Source organism: Mobula hypostoma, chromosome 9, assembly GCF_963921235.1.
Source record: "Mobula hypostoma chromosome 9, sMobHyp1.1, whole genome shotgun sequence".
Classification (NCBI taxonomy): domain Eukaryota; kingdom Metazoa; phylum Chordata; class Chondrichthyes; order Myliobatiformes; family Myliobatidae; genus Mobula; species Mobula hypostoma.
Window position 1 is genome coordinate 136,319,669 of NC_086105.1, and position 22,090 is coordinate 136,341,758.

General features: G+C 42.4%; 1 protein-coding gene across 1 annotated transcript in view; it reads left to right on the plus strand.

The window, feature by feature from the left end:
• LOC134352092 (septin-9-like) overlaps positions 1–22,090 on the plus strand; it is a 585,694-nt gene that overhangs the window by 11,306 nt on the left and 552,298 nt on the right. The window contains exon 4 of the mRNA XM_063059263.1: positions 447–510. Coding sequence (XP_062915333.1) covers positions 447–510 — 64 coding nt within the window. The remainder of the gene's footprint in view (positions 1–446; positions 511–22,090) is intronic.

Sequence of the window (22,090 nt, forward strand, 5' to 3'; positions counted from 1 at the left end):
TGTGTAGAATTATAAACTAATGTGCCTGCAATATTTCCTCTCCCTTTGTTGTTTTGGATCATTGTCTGGAAATAGACCCTTTTTTTCACAAGGACGTTGTGTAACTGGTTAAATCTGGCATGTTTTCTTACAATTCCAGTTCCTCTGAAGGCTCTTTCACTGGATATGCTATCGAACCTGTTGAGTGTATGAACATTTTTGTTTTTTTATTTCAGATTTTCACTATCTGCAATTTTTTTATATGATTATTTTCATCCAAAAGCTACAATTCTGTAGATTCACCTTCACTGGGCTTCTTGTCGAAAGCTGCAAAGAGAATTTATAGACTGAATAAAGTCTCCGCTCACAGATGCTCAATATCGTTGGTGACAGGTTTCAAAGTTCAAGCAAAGAAGTGCTAAATGCTAAAGTGATTTTTTTCAATCATTTCTGTTCTTCCTTTGCAGGTCATCAGGGACATTCTATTAATAGGGCATCGACAAGCATTTGCCTGGGTGGACGAGTGGTGTGGTGAGTTACATTAAACCGCTTTTGCAGATGAAGCAGTAAGATGTGATCTATGTCTCCTCTTAACCAGAATGCCCTCATCTTATACTACCTATGGGAAAAGGAAAGAATGAACATATGGTTTCCTTGCCAGACACATTAAAAGCTTTTATGTTATTGATGAGAAGCGTTTAAAGTGTCCACTTTCCAGTGAATTCCAACAAGAACACTCTGATACTGATGCCTGAACATGTTTATTGGACAGTAATTGTGAGGCCCTTTACCTATCTCTCTCATATTTTATTTGCACTGAATTCAGTAAAGCTCAATCCCCCTGTGTTGTAAAATGGCCAATTGAGCCTTTATTACAGATTCTATGCTGTCAGACAAAGGTGCGATATCAGAATCAGAATCAGGTTTATTATGACTGGCCTGTATCATGAAATTTGTTAACTTAGCTGCAGCAGTTCAATTCAATACATACTATAGAAGAAGGAAAAATAAAATAATAATAATAATAATAGTAATAAATAAATAAATAATCAATTACAGTATACGTATATTGAATAGGTTGAAAATCGTCAAAAAACAGAAAAGTGAGGTAGTGTTCAAGGGTTCAATGTCCATTTAGGAATTGGATGGCAGAGGGGAATAAGCTGTTCCTGAATCACTGAGTGTGTGCCTTCAGGCTTCTGTACCTCCTACCTGATGGTAACAGTGAGAAAAGGGCATGCCCTGGGTGCTGGAGGTCCTTAATAATGGACGCTGCCTTTCTGAGACACCTGCTCCTTCAAAATGTCCTGTAGGCTAGAACCCAAGATGGAGCTGACTAGATTTACAACCTTCTGCACCTTCTTTCAGTCCTGTGCAGTAGCCCCCCGCCATACCAGACAGTGATGCAGCCTGTCAGAATGCTCTCCACGGTACACCTATAGAAACTTTTGAGTGTATTTGTTGACATATCAAATCTCTTCAAACTCCTAATGAAGTATCGCAAACACGAGGAATTCTGCAGATGCTGGAAATTCAAGCAACACACATCAAAATTGCTGGTGAACGCAGCAGGCCAGGCAGCATCTCTAGGAAGAGGTACAGTCGACGACTTGGCCCGAAACGTTGACTGTACCTCTTCCTAGAGATGCTGCCTGTCCTAATGAAGTATAGTCACTGCCTTGCCTTCTTTATAACTGCATCGATATATTGGGACCAGGTTAGGTCCTCAGAGATCTTCACACCCAGGAACTTGAAACTGCTCTATTTTGATATGCCCTATTCTGATTGAGCTCTCAAGGCAGCTAAGGGATTATAATTAAACTAAATAAATAAGTCTATCTTTACTAGTAGTGATGATGAAACTACAAAACCATTATAACAATAATAATAGCTTTAATTATAGAGCATCTTTTGTGCATTAAGACACAGGAAGTGCTTTACGTAGATTGTAAAGATAAATTGATATAGTCATAAAAATATGAGACAAATTTAAAACCCATAAATAAAGACAAGCATTATATAGAATAAAATGTAATTGAATATATCAAATTATATAAAAGTAATCAACATCAATAGGCATTAAGTAATCCTACAAGTAAGCCAAATTTAAAAAGTAAGTTTTTAGAAGTGTTTTGAAACATTCCACGGTACTAGCCTGGTGTATCTCAGTCAGCAGAGTATTCTAGATTTTTGGTGTGTAAGCCGTATCATCAGTTCTTATATGCTTGGCTTTAGGAACACTAAGCAAGCCAGTATTTATAGATCTAAGCTTACAATTAGGGATGTAAGGGGATAAACCCTCTAAAATATATGGAGGAGCTTCAAAGCCTTGCATACAATTAAGTGTATTTTAAAATTGATCCTCAAGGACATAGGCAGGACATAGTAATATTGCCAAAACTGGTGAAAAGGGCTCGGATTTTCTAGTTCACTAACATCCTTAAGGGAAGGAAATCAGTTGTGTTTACCTATCCAAGCCTATATGTGACTCCAGGCACATATATGATATGGACCAGTGTGGTGTACTGATGGGAAAGTGGTCCGGGCGGTCAGTACAAATGTGTAAAAGAGAGCGTGCTTGTTGGTGTGAATGCACAGGTAAGACGTCCATGGAAACACCAATGCCCAAGAACATAGAAGACAACAAAGATAGTGGATACAGCTCAATCTATCACAGGAAATTACCTCCCCACCATTAGACACATCTACGAGGAGCGCTGGCACATGAAAGCAGCACTCATTATCAAGGACCCCCACCATCCACGCCATGCTCTCTTTTCGCTGTTGCCTTCAGGAAGGAGGTACAGGAGCCTTAGGTACCGCACCACCAGCTTCAGGAAAAGTTGTAAACACAAGCGATTCTGTAGGTGTGGAAATCCAGAGCAACACACTCAAAATGCTGGGAGGAGCTCAGCAAGTCAGGCAGCATCTATGGAAATGAATAAACAGTCGATATTTCGGGCTGCGACCCTTCATCAGGACTGGAAAGAAAGAAGGAGGATGCCAGAATAAAAAGGCGGGGGGAGGAGCAACACCTCCTACTCTCTCTGGGTAGCCACCAACAACCTGTTGGCATAAACTTCATTTTCTCCTTCCAGTAATTTTTATCTTTATTTTATGTCGTTGCATTGTACGACTGCTGCAAAATAATGAATTCCATGTCAATGATAATATTTCTGATTCTGAACATACCAGCACCTCAATTCTCACTCCCTTTAAACTCACAGGTTCAGTTAGAATATTCCCTTTAAAGTTACCAGGTTCACTGTAAAATGGATGCCCCACGATGTAAGTTCTAAGATAAAAGTGAACTCGAAGTGTATTGGGGTTTACTGGCATCTGGTAAGCCGCCCAGCATTATCAAAGTCCTGTGGATTAATGCAATTCCATTGCATTCGCTCCTGTAGTTCTCAGTAGGAGGCACTGTCAGCTCTGATTAAGGAGGGTGACTGTTCATAATCCAGCTCCAGAGACTGGAACACATTATCCTGGTGAGAAACCCAGAGGTAGAACTGAGCAAATGCTGTTCTGTTAGAGCTGCTGAGAAGTCAAGATGTGCCCATGGACGGAATTAAAAGATAGCACCATTCTATAGAAGGGAAGGTTTTTTCCTGGTATCCACAACTTCTTGTACAATCTGCATTATTAAATGGGCCTGTGACATTTGCTGTTTCTGGGAAGCTCGCTGTGCATAAATTGATTACTTCATTTCAATTTTTGTACCCTTCTTAAGTGTTACATTGGCGCTAACATGATTTGGGATGTTCTGAAAGAGAAGCAGAAGTCTTATCTCTGTACAGGAGTTTGTACATTCTCCCCATGACCACGTGGGTTTCCTCCCACAGTCCAAAGATGTACCGGTTGGTAGGTTAATTGGTCTTTGTAAATTGCCCCGTGATTAGGATAGGGTTAAATCGGGGGACTGACTGGTGGCATGGCTCGAAGGGCCAGAAGGGACTACTCCGCACTGTATCTCAATCAATCAATCAAAAAATAGATAGATAGATAAATACATACATATACAGCAATGAACCCAGTATGAGAAGGTGAGAGAAGGGAAGGAGTACATGCTGGTAGGTGACGGGCCAAACCAGGTGAGGGGGTTGCTCTGCTGTCCTATCCAATCAGATTCCTTCTTCTTCAGCGCTTTACCTCTTCCACCTATCACCTCCCAGCTTCTCACTTCACCCACGCACCTTCCCCCCTCACCTGACAGCTTCTACTCCTCCCCCTCTCTCTCCCCCACCTTCTCATTCTTCATTCCTTCCTTCCCTTCCTTCCCAGTCCCGACGAAGGGTGTCGGCCCAAAACATCGACTGTTTATTCCTCTCCGTAGATGCTGCCTGACCTGCAGAGTTCCTCCTGCATTGCATACGTGTTGCTTTACAACAGGAGAATAATTTGATTTGAGCAAGTAAACCATTGGACTGAATGGATTCTATTTGCCAGTAAGCACCCTTTAAAGGATAACAAGGGTCAGTTCATTCATGCACTCTCCCAGTAGGAAACCGTAATTAAGCAGGGCTGTCTCTAGCCAACACACCTCTTGAAAGGAACTGGCTGTTGGTAGGTCACAACTAGAGAAGTTATTGTATTCGGGCTTTCCTTAGGAGCACAATGTGCTCTTTTTAATTTTGACATTAGTCTTTCACAGTTATGAAAACCCTGACAACCTCTTCCAAACAGCAACCAGATTTCACAATTTGTGTGTCCTTCACATTCTATTTTGAAAAGCCATTCATTTACCTCTGCACATAATAAAAGAAAGATACTTAACATCAAAGCTATTGCATGTAAAACGCTGACATTTCAATCTTTGAAATTATTTTACTTTTCTTAGAAAATTAGTCAAATGACCTAGATCGTCACTGCCAGACCTGTGACTGCATTTTGATATGATTCTCCTAAGATGTGAAAAATATAGTTCTAATAATTTCAGAAGTCCAATATGCCTTAATAGATTTCACAGTAACAGCAATGTGTGAATCACAAAGTTCTCCCTTATTTTGTTCTCAAAATTTTATTTTTTCATCTATTACTGTGATTTTATCATGGGAAATTTGGGCTTAAATTGTTCTGCTCAATTAATCAAGTAAAATTTGACCAAAGGAGGAAAAAGCATCTGGGAAGTGGTACAAAAACACATTAAAGATCATATAAACACAAGATATTTAATAAATACAAGAGTATCTGCAGATGCTGGAAATCCAGAGTAACACGTACAAAATGCTGGAGGAACTCAGCAAGTGAGGCAGCAGCTATGGAGGGGAATAAAGAGCTGAGCTTTCAGGCACAGACCCTTCATCGGGGCATCATGTAATAGTCAGACATTTAATAAAAGAAACGTGAAAGTGATGCATTTACAAACACCAAACTGAAGTTTAGAAGTGATCAGATAAGTTTTGTTCAATTATAAATAAAGAACCTACTTCAGATCACATCATTTTAAAAATAAAGCAAATAGTTTTTAAAAATTCTGCTTGCTCCCCAGTTTCCTTACGGATTGCAATAGCTCCTGGATTGTTAGTGTTCAGACTGGTTCAAAATACATAACTGCTGATTCAGAAAGAATGTTTTCTCAAAAGTCACAGAGATCATTAAATCATGATATCCCTGACGCCCATGAGCTCCCAGGGTAAGCTGTTGGCCAACTCATGAATCCACAGCTTTAGTTCTCACACTGCTTAACCACTTTCGGTAATCACCAAGGGTTCTTCACCATCATTTAGTGGCTCAAGTGTAGAAGAATAGAAATACTTGGGGTAGAAATATTTCCTTGGTTGTTGTAAGTGTATTGGAGGTTGCTCGTTGCACCCAGCCTTTGAAATGGGGAGACTTTGACTGCAGTTTTGTAAATGGAGTAACAGCACCTAGCCACTTCTATGTTGCATCTACAAGCCGAGTCAAAATGGAGCCATGTGTTTATAAATTAGCCCTCATTAACTTGTAAAGGCAGCAGCTCTGGATTACATCAGTTCACAACAAACCCAGGATTGCAGTGAGTAACATGGCTTTGAATGGTAGCTATTGGTTTCAGATTTAGTAGTATGATGTGGGCGTACGTCTACTATTGTTACATGAACGAGGTCACCAGAGAGAAGTAGTGGTAGATATGAAGCAGTCTCTTTATTCAACAAAATATCACAAGTTTATCTGGAAGAGAGAGAGAGACCCTTTTCGAGCAAGGCATCACTACATGACATTTTATATGCTAAAGATCAAATTAAAATTCAGGACAATCCCATATTGAACTACACCTCCCTCTTTGCACCCACGCTACAAACTCCCAAATAACAAATTTAAATCAGTGTTGTCTGGTCTTCCAATTAACTGTGGTGTCTTCCAATTAACTTGACTCATGGCTTTAGGAACCCGTTGTTCAGAATTACGTTTTAGATTTAATCCCCAGTTCAAATTTACATGTGGAGACAGGTAGCTGAAGTTATTTGCAATATGTGCTAGCCCCGCCCCCCCAAAAACGCTCTTAACATCTACAAAGCTATCATTTTTGACTCTGCTTTATGAGCAGAGAGGGCAGTTTATAAATCCTGTGGTGGCGGGGGGGGGGGGCAGGATAGTATACACAGAGTGGCCAGTACCAAGGCACTGTTTCTGTGTGGCAAAAGGGCAAAATTAGTTTATAATTGGGAAGTTGGTTTAGTATTGTCACATGTGCTGAAAGATGGTGAAAAGCTTTGTCCTTCATACAGATCTTTTCATCATGACAGCGCACTGAATAGTACAAGGGAAAACAATAACAGAGTGCAGAATAAAGCATTACAGAGAAAGTGCAGTGCAGGCAGATAGTAAGGTGCAAAGTCATAATGAAGTGGATTGTGAGGTCAAGACATGATCTTGTTGTACTAGGGTCCCCTAGTTAAATCAGTAGTCTTATAACAGTGGGATAGAAGCTGTCCTTGAATACTTGAGTTCAAAATTCAAAGTAAATTGATTATTAAAGTACATATACGTCACCATATACAACCCTGCGATTTATTTTCTTGAGGCATACTCAATAAATCCATGCAATAATAACCATAACAGAATCATTGAAAGCCTGCACCAAATTGGCATTCAACCAGTGTGCAAAAGACAACAAACTACGCAAATACAGGAATAAATAAACAAGCAATAAGTATGAAGAACATGAGATGGAGAGTCCTTGAAAGTGAGTCCATAGGTTGTGGGAGCAACTGGGTGTTGAGGTGAGAGAAGTTACTCTCTTTGGTTCAAGAGCCTGATGATTGAGGGGTAGTAACTGTTCCTGAACCTGCTGGTGTGGGTCCTGAAGCTCCTGTACCTCTTTCTTGATGGTAGCAGTGAGCATAATCTGGCGGTGAGGGTCCCTGATGATGGATGCTGCTTTCCTGCGACAGTGGTTCATGTAGATGTGCTCAAAGATGGGGAGGGTTTTACCTGTGATGGACTGGGCCATATCCACTCTTTTTGGTAGGATTTTTCATTCAAGAACATTGGTGTTTCCATACCATGCTGTGATGTAGCCAGTCAATATACTCTCCACTACACATGGTACGTGCTTGCAGGTTTTTGAATCTTCTGCCTGATCCAAGGAGTGAGAAGAAAGAACATCTGAGGTGGTGGTGGGGGTCTCTGATTCCATTGGCTGCTTCACTGAGGCAGTGAGAGTTATTGGTTTCAGATTTCGTGATATGACATGGGCATACGTTCATCTGCAAACCTTTAGCTCCTGACTTTGACTTCTGAGAAGGGGAGGGCAGTTTATAAATCCCAGACATCCCACCTCTCCCGGAAGTTCTGGGAGTCTCCCGCATATTAATAGTGACTTCCTGATGCCCGCAAATTATATACAATGTCCCGGAAATTGATTTTTTTTGACAGCGAGCGTGAGAGAACGCGCGAGAAAGAGCGAGAGAGTGAGCGCAAGAGCAAGAAAGCGAGCGCGAGTGAGAGCGAGTGTGCGCGATAGGGAGAGAGCGAGAGCAAGAGCGAGAGAGTTCCAAAAAAAGAAAATATAAAACGTACGTCACCCCAGACTACACTCAAGTGTACCCCTGCCTAATAGGGGTCAAAAATAATGACAGTGTTGCTCGCTGCACTGTTTGCAACAGTGACTTTTCTATTGCCCATGGTGGGTTAAGATTGTAAAAGACATGTTGAGGTGAGTTTAACAGGTGTCATTCGTTCATTAGCATAGCTAACGTTATTTAAACTAGCTGGCTAGCTGCTAAGGATCTACTCTATTGCAGACATCCCACCTCTCCCGGAAGTCTCCCGCAAATTGATGGTGCTACCTCCCTGAAATGAGTTTTTGCAGGGTGGGATATCTGAAATCCTGGAGTGGGGGCTGTGGAGTTGGACTGATAACTCCACTTTCATAGTCAGCGGTAATAGAAGGCAGGGGCGATACACTGAACAGCCAGAAGCAAGGCTGTGCCCCTGTGGGGCCAGGAAGGTTATTCTACTTTTGGTTTACGGCCTCTTCATGTGCCAAGATGAGGCCACCCTCAGGGTGGAGGAGCAACACCACATAGTCTGCCTGGGTAACTTCCAACCTGATGGCATGAATTTCAATTTTGCCTTCCGTTAAGCAAAAATCCCTCCTTCCCCCCCCCACCTCTTCCTCTATTCTCCATTCTCACCTTTTACCTCTTTGCCCTTGCCTATTACTTCCCCCTGGGTCCCCTCTTCCTTCCCTTTCTCCTATGGTCCACTCTCCTCTCCTATCAGATTCCTTCTTCAGTCCTTGACTTTTCCTACCCACCTGGCTTTACCTAGCACCTTCTAGATATCTCCTCCCCCACCCCCCCCCCACTTTTTTAATTCTGGTATCTTCCCCCTTCCTTTTCAGTCCTGAAGAAGTCCCTCAGCCCGGAACATCAACTGTTTATTCATCTCCATAGATGCTGCCTGACCTGCTGAGTTCCTCCAGCAGTTTGTGTGTGTGTTGCCTTAGGTTATTATACTTCTCCAGGTCTTTTGTCTAAAGGGCACACAGGGAACTCACTCATTCGCTAACTGGCAGTTAGCAGAATGGGGGAAATTCAGTAGGTTTAGCACCCACGTTTACACTGCCTGTTCTGTAGCAGTGCCAGCCAAAAAGACTATCATGGTAGACAGATGATTTAACAGTCCCACAAGTCCCATTCTCCACCATAATGGAAACAAATGCCAGCTGAATTTTCTCCCCTGAAATGGAAACTGGGAATTCAGTGGAGTGCTGAACCCTTATAATTCATCCTCATTGGAGCTCTCTGCAGACATCTACTGCTTTAAAATGTCATTCGTAGAACTGCAGCATGATACTGAAGCACAACGAGCATTCCTGCAGGTTACCCACCCAGTAAGGTCGTAAATGATAGTCACTGCTCCACAGATCTCCTCACAAGTCCAGCCTGGAGCCATTTCAGTCAGGAGCTGACATGATGAATCAAACTTAATAACCAGCAGTCAGGACAAGGTTTAGAGCAGCTTATGGATACATTCTGTCTGAGAGTCAAGTGTCTCCATGGATACTGTTGCTGAAACTAGCTGTTTAATCCAGAACTGACAAGTTGATGGATTTATTTTATTAACAGAATACCTATAATCTCTGGTGCTCACAATTCTGGATCAGAAGTTCAGACCTCAAGAATTATTGTTCAGTTAATGTCATCAGCATGCAATGGTTCCCTGAGTAGATTCATCTTAAAGTTCAAAATTTAAAGTTCAATGTATACTTATTGTCAAAATACGTATATATCACCAAATACTCCCCTGAGATTCATTGTCTTGCAGGTATACACACTAGAACAAAGAAATACAATGGAATCAATGAAAAACACTGCAGTATATTTGCGATCTCTGTCACACAGCTGAGAGCAAGCACAGGCTAGTGGTGCGGGTTTCTGGGAGTTCTGGAGAAAGTGAAAGGATATTGGAACAAAGAGATGCCTCTCACACTTGCAACACTTTTGTCTCTCGGTGCATTTGTGGGGATGTTTAGAAGGACACATAATGATTCCTTCAGGGACGTTATCCAAACTCCACAACAAACCAAGTCAGGGGTTCTCTTCAAGGAGGTGGGTCCCCATTTTCCTCACACTTGAAGTCCATTTTGAGACTTTCTAGATTTCCTTCTGTCCCTTTAAATGCCAGTACCACATCGGCAGAGAATAAACTCTACAATGCCAATCATTAGGTGTTCTTTTTAGTCCCATTCCCTCATTTACCCTATCTTCTTTTTATATACAAAGTTTTATTCAACTGATTACATTATCATAGCGGTACACCATTATGCAATGTTTGGGACTTCACAGAACACTGATTTATGGTTTCAAATTAAAATCAGAATCAGGTTTATGATCACTGACTCACGTTGTTAAATGTGTTGTTATGTGGCAGCAGTGTAATGCGATACATTAGAAATTACAATAAGAAATATAAAAAATAACTAAGTAGTGGAAAAGGAGATTGGAAAGTGTGGGGTAGTGTTTATGGGGTAATGAACCATTCAGAAATCTGGTGGCAGAGGGGGAGAGGCTCTTAAAACGTTGAGTGTGTGTCCTCAGGCTCCTGTGCACCCTCCCTGATGGTAGTAATAAGAAGAGAGCATGTGCTGGATGGTGATCATCACTGCCGGATGCCGCGTTCTTGAGGTATTGCCTATGGAAGACGTTCTCGATCGTGTGGTTAATGCTTGAACCTCTGAGGGGCCAAACCACAGGGGCTCTAGGTGACTTGAACTCACAGCCTTAGGGTTCCCCCACGGTGTATTGCCATATAAGTACCGATTGCGCCACTGCTGTGACCATCTCCTCACTCGACATGACTCCCTAAAAGTCTGCTTCCCCAAGAAGGTCGAAGGACAGCAAACCTCTTCCAGTGGTAATATGTGGAGCAAATGGAGGGACTCCCCTCTCCCTTGCTGACCAAAGGATCCAGTGCTGTTAGAGCACAGTGGGGTGTGTTAGTGCCACATAGCATGCATCAGCATAGCAACAAACCTGTTCCGGTAAAGGCAGGGAAAAATGGCAGCTTCCACGAACATTGATCCAATGCAGTTTTTTTTTGTAATTTAATTATATGCTCAGTGGCCACTGTATTAGGTACGCCTGTACACTTGCTCGTTAATGCCAGACAGGATGTTTTGAGTATCTTGGAAACTCCTGGGATTTTCACGCACAGCAGTCTCCCGAGTTCACAGAGAATGGTGCGAGAGACAAAAAAACATCTGGTGAACGGCAGCTTTGTGGGTGAAAACGCCTTGTGAATGAGAGAGGTCAGAGGAGAATGGCCAGAGTACTTCAAGCTGATAGTAACTCAAATAACCACGTGTTACAGCAGTGGTGTGGAGAAGGGCATCTCTGAATGCACAACACGTCAAACCCTGAAGTGGATGGGCTACAGCAGCAGAAGACCACGGATGTAAGTCAGGAGTCCCTTTATTAGGTACCTCCTGAGCCTAACGTATGCTCCCTTTGCCACTCCATCCCAGCCAATGTTGGTCATCAAAGGAAACCATGCATTAACTCATCCACAATGAAAGTTGCTCAGAATGCGTCTGCTTGTCGTCGGAGAACTTAAAGCTACAGAAGAGGCAATTTGGCTCATTGTCATCCGTACCTGCCCGTCAAGTGCCTTTTACCTCATCCCATTTTTCAGCTTGGTTCCTTATCCTGTAAGTCTCAACATTTCAAGTGCTTATCCAGATTCTTCATGATGGCACTGAGGATTGTGGTGTGATCTAATCTTTGATACGCTGGAGGGTATCAGCCGGGAGATACCTGACTTGTCCTACCACAGTCGTTCAAGTTCAAGTTTAATTGTCATTCAGCCATACATGAATATTCATGAATACAGTCAAATGAAACATTGTTCCTCTGGGACCAAGGTGCCAAACACATTACTGACAGTTCATATACAGCATATATAGGACAGCAAGCACATACAAGATATCAATAAAATACAGTCACACAAAAAATATATAGTTCAAATCCCTGAGTCCATCAATGTTGCAGCAGTCTGCAGTCGAACACAATGCAGTTTGCTTTTTGCCAAGTGAACACTGGGGGGCAGCACTGACTCCAGCTTAGACGTCATGCCAATTGGCCTCCGGTGGAGCACACCGACTCCGATAACTCTCTCCTGGGCAGCTGTAAATATGCAACGCTGTGGCCTGAGGCCTAGTCCTCGCGGTGACCCAGGCCACACATCTCCCCTGCCATCCGCCAATAAATCAGTGAATCGGATTTGCAGCAATCCACATTAACAATGTCCAACAGGGTCTTGCGATCACAAGAAATGCGACTGAGACAATTACTCGCTGTTAGCACATTGCCTTCCAAGTATTTGGCAAGCTCTGTTCGGAGCCACCCCACATACCTGGGGTCAGATTCTGGCAAGGATGGGGGGAGCTGAACTGGACCAGAGAAGGAAGAGTGAATTCAGGTGTTGGGTGGGGAGCTGCCACATACTCTGAAGGCTGATTTATACTTGTGCGTCAAATGCACGCCATTGGTACCATGTACCCTATGCCGTAGGGTACCGTGCACCTCCCCAAAAACGTAACTCACGTGTCGCAGCGACGCAGACCGCAACAACTCCGCTCGGTAGCATCGCATTTCCTCCTACGCATTTCCAGTTGCTTTTCTCTGCCATGTCTGCACACTGATACGAAATAAATGGTTGGAGACGATGAACCAAATCATCAAATCTACCTGCCGACATCTGAAAATATTTGAAATGCATTTCCTCGTCCATGTCTCTCACAAAGAAACTCAACGCAGTGGCATAGCAACCCCACCGCCAACTAGCGTTTTGGCGGTGAATTGCAGAGCGACACAGACACAACTATGCATGCTCGCTACGGCGTAGGGCTACGCAAAAGTATAAATCAGGCCTATGGCGCAGCCCGTACACACAAGTATAAATCAGACTTGTCTCTGATCCTCCCACACAATAGTAAATCTTGGATAGGGTCCACGAGTAGTCTTTAAATGTTTCACCACAGTATAGGAGATAATGGCCTGCAAATTCCTTTCCTCCTATTGAAATGCACTGAAACACATTGCATTGCACATTAGAATCTAGATCAGGTTTAATGTCACTGACATCTCATGAAATTTGTTGTTTTGCAGCAGCTGTAGAGTGCAATTGATAAAAATACTATAAGTTATGATATGAAATATATTTAAAAATTAAATTAAATTAAGTCAAAACAAGCAAAAATAGTGAGCAAATCACAAACAAGAGGAAATCTGCAGATGTTGTGAATCTAAGCAACGCACACAAAATGCTGGAGGAACTCAGCAGGCCAGGCAGCATCTGTGGGAAAAAAAGTACAGTCGACATTTCGAGCTGAGACCCTTCAGCAGTCCTTGGCCTGAAACGTCGACTGTACTTTTTTTCCATACATGCTGCCTGGCCTGCTGAGTTCTTCCAGCATTTTGTGTGTGTTGCAAAAATAGTGAGGTAGTGTTCATGTGTTGGTTCATTGTCCATTCAGAAATCTGATGGTGAAGGGGAAGAAGCTGTTCCTAAAACAATAAAAACATTAATTTTGTTTTCATGCTTTAATCCATAAACATGGAAAACTACGTGGGATAACGTATACTTTATAATGATAAAAAATTGCCATCAGAGAGGCAGCATCAGGAGAGCCACCAGCTGACAAAGGATGTGTAAAAATGACAGGAATATGATTTTCACAGTTTGTTGTAGGAATATTAAAAACAAACATGCATCCAAAAGACCGAGAGCAGAAGAATCAGCTATTGTGAGAGTACAGTTTTCTCCATAAAATAAGGATTCCCCTATTTTGCTTCTAAGGAATTCTTCCTGTTTTAAAAATGGCACAAGCCCCCAAACCTGCGTTTTTTTATCAGGAGCACTACGTAAGCAGAACCTTTGGCATTGTCAAGGATCCGTCCTATCCGTCCACAGTGTCTTTGAATTTTTACCATCAGGCAGGAGGTGTGGTAGTATTAGGAAGGAAAACATCTTCTTCCCCCACATCACGAGACTACTGTTCTCCCTGCCACCACCCGGGTCTCACCACGTATGAAGCACCAGTAAGAGTTACATATACCTGTTAACTTGTGCCGTAAATCCACCTTATGATAAATGTCAGTCTTTTGTAACAAATTTAATTATTTACGGTAATATTACTTTATGCATTGTGTGTGAGTTATATGTACTGTGTTGTTGCATTGTCCGGGGGAATGTTGCTTTGTTTGGTGGTATATATGAACATAGCTGAATGACTACAAACTTGAACTTGGACTTGAAACATGCCCACTCACAAACAGGGTCCTCTCCAAATAGTATTGTTTAAACCTGGCATATTGATGCACATGGCACCTGCCCTAATTTCACGACAGTGATAGTAAACCTGATTCTGATTCTAATTCTGAAAGCTGGAGCGCTAAGGGGAGAGGGGGCATTTCAGAGCCCACACTTTGATTGGGTCCACGTTACTATGAAGCTCTGGTGAAGAATTATTGACTCAAAGCAGTTTCTTTGTTACTTTTATTTGCCTTTCAAGGAGTTGAAAACACAAACTTTGACAACTGAATCCTTACCTGATGATCCATTACCCCTAGGCATGTTAGCACAGGTTTTAAATCTGGATCGTGCGACTTCATGTCTGCACAATGCTAATTCACTTCTGATTATCACCGAGCAGTCGTCGTAAGCCCATCACCCCCTGCTGGGACACAGGTCGCCCACCGTAGTCCCATCCGGGGCCGAAGGTTAATCTGGCTTCAGCTTCCACTTTCACCACACGACTTCAAACGTCTTCAAGACAAAGACCCTTCCTCTCCCAGAGATCTTTCGAGTTTCTGTTCTGCGCTTAGGGAGCTCTGGGTTTTTATGGGGTGGGGTTGTTAGCCCTCCTCCTCTCACGGCCGGGCTTGAGACCGTCCTGTGCAGAGTTATCACCAAACGGTGGTCCTGGAAATATCTTATAATGCATTGCACCAGGCTGAAAATAATAAGCTCACCACCTACTGTGCTTGGACTAATATCTGTCCAAATGCTGTAAAACATTCCCTTGTATGATGAATTGTCACGTATCAACTCACTTCATCAGTCCTGCAGTTCTGCTGGCCTCAGTCGCGACTGCAGGCTTTTCTCGTGCCTATCAGCTGTATGAGTGCAAATACTTAATCTGACTTCAATGGACATTCTCCTCTTTAATTTGCTGTCAGTCACCTATTGAGAATTCACTGGAAAATGGCATGTTTTTTTTCCGTGGGCATTGGTTAAAGTGAAATTGTTTAGAGTTGAATAGTACTTTGTAGTCTGTTGCAAACTGTAAGTAATTAAATCTGTGCTTCATATTGTATCCTATCAAGGCTGCCTTGGAAACTGAAATCAAGCACTTTTAACATTCTCTGCTGCTGAATGTTCTTGCACTCAAACGTCAGCGATCTGGCTTCTAACATCTGTCAAAATCTTCTGCTGAAGCAGTGGATGAGAAATTCACAGTGTGGCCCCTTTTCCTGATGTGATACTTACTCTGATATCCTCACCTAAGTGCATAGTCAGCTCTGCTTTCCATTGCTCATCTCAGCTAACGAGGGGGTTTAATGATTTTGGCAGCAGCTCGGCATAGGTAACCCTCTGAGATCTAATGAGTGTGTTGTTTCCATTTAAGATTACAGGTTTCGCTGTTTAAATCTGTGGTTTATGTTGCGTCCTTTCAAGCTGCCTTGCAAACTGAAATAAAAGCACTTAATATTCTCCACCGCTGATTTTAATCGCACTCAAGCATCAGCGATCTGGCTTGTCAGCAAGATGGCTCTGGACCTATACTCAAAGATTAAGAGAATGAGGGGGATCTCATTGAAACCTATCAAATATTGAAAGGCTTAGATAGAGTGGACTTGGAGAGGATGTTTCCGAGAGTGGGGGAGTCTAGGACCAAAGCGCACAACCTCAGAGAGGAAAGGTGTCCCTTTAGAATAGAGATGAGGAGGAACATCTTTAGCCAGAAGGTGGTGAACCTGTGGAAATCATTGCCACGAATGGTTGTGGAAGCCAAGTCATTGGGTGTACTTAAAGCAAAGGTTGATGGTTTCTTGATTAGGGTGTCGAAAGTTATGGTGAGAAGGTCGGGGAATGGAGTTGAGAGGGATAATAACTCAGCCATGATGGAATGGCAGAGTAGACTCGATGGGCCGATTGGCCTGATTTGGTTTCTATGTTAAATGGTCTTACGGAAACAACACTAAGCCAAACTGGTTCCGAGCCAGGTAGGATTTCATGACTTTCCCTTATCATTTTAAATTTTAATTCAAGTGAGGTTGGGCAATTTTAATTTTGCCCTACCTCACTGGACAGGGACCCTGTGAGGTTTGGTGAATTTGTGGAGGGGTACAGAAATATCATAGCACTCTGTCTGGTGAAGTTGCCCTGAGGAACAGCCTCACTTAGGACTATTCATTACTTACAGTTTTGCCAAACCATTTACACAGTGGAACATAGCTACTTGATTAATTTTCCAGGTATTGGGTCCGTCTGTTCGTTAGATATCAGGAGTGTCAGAGTCTGCACCTCTATACAGTATGGTAGTAACACTGTTCCCACGTACCTGACTGTGAGAATTCACAGAGAGGGTAGTGAGCCTCTCTGAGGAGTTTGCTGGGTGTGTGATCAGCAGTTTAACAACTGTTGTGTGATGGTTAGAGTAACATCTGGATTGTGATGGTCAGTGTACCATCTGGGGTGTGATGGTCTGTGGTCCATCTTACTATCAATTGGTTTGCCTCAGCACACTGTGTTTGCTCAGTCACGAAGTATAATCAAGGCACATATTGCCCACCAGTATCCAGCATTTTGCCCACCAGTAGAATCACATGGCTTGGAGAATGAATGGACTTGTGGTCAAGAAACATTCATGACCATCACACTCTGGATATTACCCTGACCATCACACTCCAGATATTACCCTGACCATCACATTCCAGATGTTACATTGACCATCACACTCCAGATATTACCCTGACCATCGCATTCCAGATGTTACCCTGACCATCATACTCCAGATGTTACATTGACCATCACACTCCAGATGTTACATTGACCATCACACTCCAGATGTTACGCTTACCATCACACGGCAGTTGTTACACTCACCATCACAGTCCAGATGTTACATTGACCATCACAGTCCAGATGTTACACTCACCATCACACTCCAGATGTTACACTAACCATTACACTCCAGATGTTACACTGACCATCACAGTCCAGATGTTACACCGAGTACCAGACACCCAACTGATGCTTCGACCATCAATCTTACATCTGCCTTACTATTGGACTTTCAGTAGTTTGCCGGCTATATTTCTCTAGCGCAGGAGTTCCCAACCTTTTTATGCCGCGGACCCCTACCATTAACGGAGGGGTCCATGGATACCAGGTTAGGAACACCTGCTCTAGAAGAAGTGGCGTCTCAGGGACTTTTGGAAGGAGATTTTTCCAGTTTTGACAGGTAATCATTGTAGAATTGCAGGCTCCCTGGAGAATGCGTCAAAAGAAATAAATTGCTGAGTGGTGCAGCTACTTTGCCGTTTATCATCAAAGGCTCCGTTAATGTGACACCACTGCAGTTTAGTAAATTGTAAAGTACAAACCACATCAGACCCTATTTGTCATTGACTTGCAGAGGTCTATATATAGAAATCATTGCCTTTTCTGAATATTTGTTAACCTGATATCTACAGTATGTTTAAAATGAAAGATGTTTTTCTTAATTCATCTCCCAGTGCGCATATATCTGGCAAGACTACCATTCAATACTCTTCCCAGAGAACAGGGGATGGGTCATATCAATAGCTTACAATACCACTTAAGAGGGCATTTGAAAGTCAACCATATTGGCTTTTGTATGTAACTGGAGTAACACTTTGGCCAAGCTCAAGTGAGCAAGACATGAGTTTCACAGCCCTAAGTGAGCAAAGTGAATGTGTTACCACGGTAGCGTAGCAGTTAGTGTGACACTATTACAACTCGAGGCTTTCGAGTTCAATTTCAGCATCCTCTATAAGAAGTTGGTATGTCCTTCCCATGAAGCCTGTGGGTTTCCTCCAGGTGCTCTGGTTTCCTCCCACAGCCCAGAAGCATACCGGTCAGTAGGTCAGTTGTTCATTGTAAATTGTCCTCTGGGTTGCTGTGCCATGTGGCTTAATTGGTCCCTGTTTCGCACTGTATCTCTAAGTAAATAAATAAAATTAATATTTCAAACAATACAGAGGTTTCTTTATGATCACGGTTATAAATGTCAACTTTTTGTTTCCCGATTTTATTTTTAATTGAGTTTAGTTACTCGATAGGTTGTAAATAAACTTACCTGAATACTCAATACTAAGATACAAATTAATTCATTATGCGCTGTGTCATATGAAATGGGTGCTCATATGACACTCTTTCCATGACTGTGATTATTCTTGGAAATTGTTTTCTACAGAAGTGGTTTGCCATTGTTTCTTCTGGGCAGTATCTTTTCAAGACAGGTGATCCTCGCCATATTCAATACTCTTCAGAGATTGTCTGCCTGGCAACAGTGGTTGAATAACCAGGACTTGTGACATGTGCTGGCTGTTCACACGACAATCCACTACCTGCTCCCATAGCTGCACATGACCCTGGGCAAATGTGACACCTTGCCCAAAAGTGACCTTCAGGCTAGCAGAGGGAAGGAGCACCTTACACCTCATTTGGTAGAGACATATTTCCACCCCACCACACCTAAGATACGAAGCTGGAAGGAACAGTTTGAAATGCTAAGTTGAATCTTACAGCGTGATTTAAGAAATATTATTGTGATACAAACGAAAAGTTGATCCTGGTTAGGAAGTGCTTTGAACATACACAACCTGTGACTGAGTCCTAGTTTTAAAAAGCAACGAGGGGAGGTTATGATTTTTATTATTGGTATTTGGTTCAATTTTGTCACATGATATTGAATTACATTATTGGCACGGTGATACTAAACTTGATTCTGATGTACTGAGACACCATGAAAAGCTTTCATTTGCATGCCAACCAGACAAATGACTCCAGGTGTAGTTACATCGAGGGAATACAAAACAAAAAGCAATAACAAAATTCAGAACGTTGTGCTACAGTTAGAGCATCTAGACAAGTCAGCTGCATGATGAGAGATATTGAGAGTTCAAGAGTTCATCTTTATTGTATGAGGTCTGCCCATGAGTCTGTTACCCAGCAGTGAGAGCACACAGCACACGAGTATACAGCACCTCTTGTGACCTCTGGGTACCCTTCCACCAGTGGGACACTTTTATAACAGCTCAACTCATGCACAGCAAGATTCCAAAAAGTGTGATAGGTTGCTTTTATTTCCTCAAGCGTACCTAATGAGGAATGAATGTCGATCAGGACAGGTCAAGGAACATGTGTCTCATGATCAGTAGATCATGTTTTTGACCACAGATGTCAGAGCTTGCTTCCAATAGATAAACTCGGCATGGTATGATCAACGGGGAGGCAGACGTCATCCAAATGGAATTATTTAGGATAAAAAAAACTGGCAGGAATACCACATAGACAGTCTGCTTTATACTTTATCACTTAGGCATTGAAGGGCAAACTGTGAGTGGGAGGGTTGGGCGGCAGAACTGAGGCAGGACTATATTTGGTCATGATGGCCTACTCACCATGAGATACAGGGCCATCTTTATGAATCACTTGGGCATTTTTTGTCCATTAATTCCATGCTGAGTGCAATCTATCTACTTGTCTGGGTCTTGAATAATGCCTCCGCATCTCTGTGGTTGTGCCAATGTACAAGAACTGATTTAACCATTCTCTGAAGAGGTGATTGCTCACATTTGCTAAATTTGCTCCCTGCACCTTCATTGACTAACCTGCAATTGCAGAAACAGCGCGAACTAATCTTCTTGCTTTCAATTAGTCTTCAGTAGAAACTCAATGTGTTTTCATCACCTCTTTCTGCCCTTTTTTTTTCCCTTTTGGATGGCTTCAAGCGTTCCTTTTCAATAAAAATACTAACACCCAACCTTTGCAGCTAGCCTTGTACAGGGCAGCAGCTACCCCAGTGATAACTTTGCTTCCAACCTTCGCCTCACTAAAACTGCAGAAGGAAAATATTTCCACAGTCAGCAGCCTGTTTGAACTTTTCACAGACTTGACTTTGGAGGAGGTCCGGAAATACGAGTGCCAGATGCAAGTTGAAACCAACCAAAAAATTGGATCTCAAGATCTCCCTTCCCCTGATCCGTAAAGGATCTGTTGGACAAATGTATGTTTTTTCTTATAATTTCTCTATGATTTTTATGTACTTATACATATGTATCTATTTTGTTCAATATCTTGTTTTGGAATAATGGTTTGGGTTATGTTTTGCAACTCTGAAACATAAAAGCTAATTGAAAGAAAAACGCAGAGCTGGGGTAACTTACATATGTTCTTAGCTTTACTTTTAATGAGACACGTACTTATGACATGGTGGCGTGATGACGTATGTCATTCACATACTCTTATATATAAAACCTGCAACAAAATATGTAAACAACAAAGAATGTTTAGTCAAACAATATATTTACAATATTACTCAAATTTTAATGAAATATTAAATACACAACACTCCTCTCTGCTTATCTATATAGTTCAACTCAATATGGAATGCATTAGACACTAGAATACAGTACAGTCCCTTCGGCCCTCGATATTGTGCCGACCCATATATTACTTTAAAAAAACGTACTAAACCCACACTACCCCGTAACTCTTTATCTTTCTTTCATCCATGTGCCTGTCCAAGAGGCTCTTAAATACCCCTAATATTTTCGCCTCCACCACCATCACTGGCCAGTCATTTCAGGCATCCACAACCCTCTGTGTAAAAAAACTTACCCCTGATGTCTCCCCTAAACTTCCCTCCCTTAACTTTGTACGTATGCCCTCTGGTGTTTGCTATTCATGCTCTGGGAAACAAGTACTGGCTATCCACCCTATCTACGCCTCTCATAATCTTGTAGACCTCTATCAAGTCCCCTCTCATCCTTCTAAGCTCCAAAAAGAAAAGTCCCAGCTCTGCTAACCTTGACTCATAAGACTTGTTTTCCAATCCAGGCAACATCCTGGTAAATCTCCTCTGCACCCTCTCCATAGCTTCCACATTCTTCCTATAATGAGGTGACCAGAACTGAACACAATACTCTTAAGTGTGGTCTCACCAGAGATTTGTAGAGTTGCAACATGACCTCTCTACTCTTGAACTCATTCCCCCTATTAATGAAGCCTAGCATCCCATCGGCCTTAACTATCATATCAACCTGTGCAGCGACCTTGAGGGACGTATGGATTTGAATCCCAAGGTCCCTCTGTTCATCCGCACTCTTAAGTAACCGACCATTAATCCTGTACTCAGCCTTCTGGTTTGTCCTTCCAAAATGCATCACCTCACACTTATCCGGATTGATCTCCATCTGCCACTTTTCTGCCCAACTCTGCATCCTGTCTATATCCTCTTGTAACTTTAGACAACCTACAGCTCCATCCACAACTCCTCCAATCTTCGTGTCGTCCGCAAACTTACTCACCCATCCTTCCACCTCTTCATCCAGGTCATTTATAAAAATCACAAAGACCAGGGGTCCCAGGACAGATCCTTGCAGCACTCCACTAGTCACCAACCTCCAGGCAGAATACTTTCCTTCTACTACTACCCTCTGCTTTCTTCCTTTAAGCCAATTTTTTATCCAAACAGCCAGAGTTCCACTGATCCCATGCCTCATGTCTTTCTGGATGAGTCTCTCGTGGGGGACCTTGTCAAATGCCTTGCTAAAATCCATGTAGACCACATCTACTGCCCTACCCTCATCAATTTCTTTTGTTACCTCTTCAAAAAACTCAATTAGGCTCGTGAGGCACAACCTTCCCTTCACAAAGCCATGTTGACTATCCTTGAGTAGACTGTACTTCTCCAAGTGCTCGTAGATCCTATTCTTAAGAATCGTTTCCAAGTTTGCAGACCACCAACGTAAGACTCACCGGTCTATAGTTCTCAGGATTCTCCCTATTACCTTTTTTAAACAAGGGAACTACATTTGCCATTGTCTAGCACCTCCTCTGCAGCCAAAGAGGATTCAAAGATCATAGC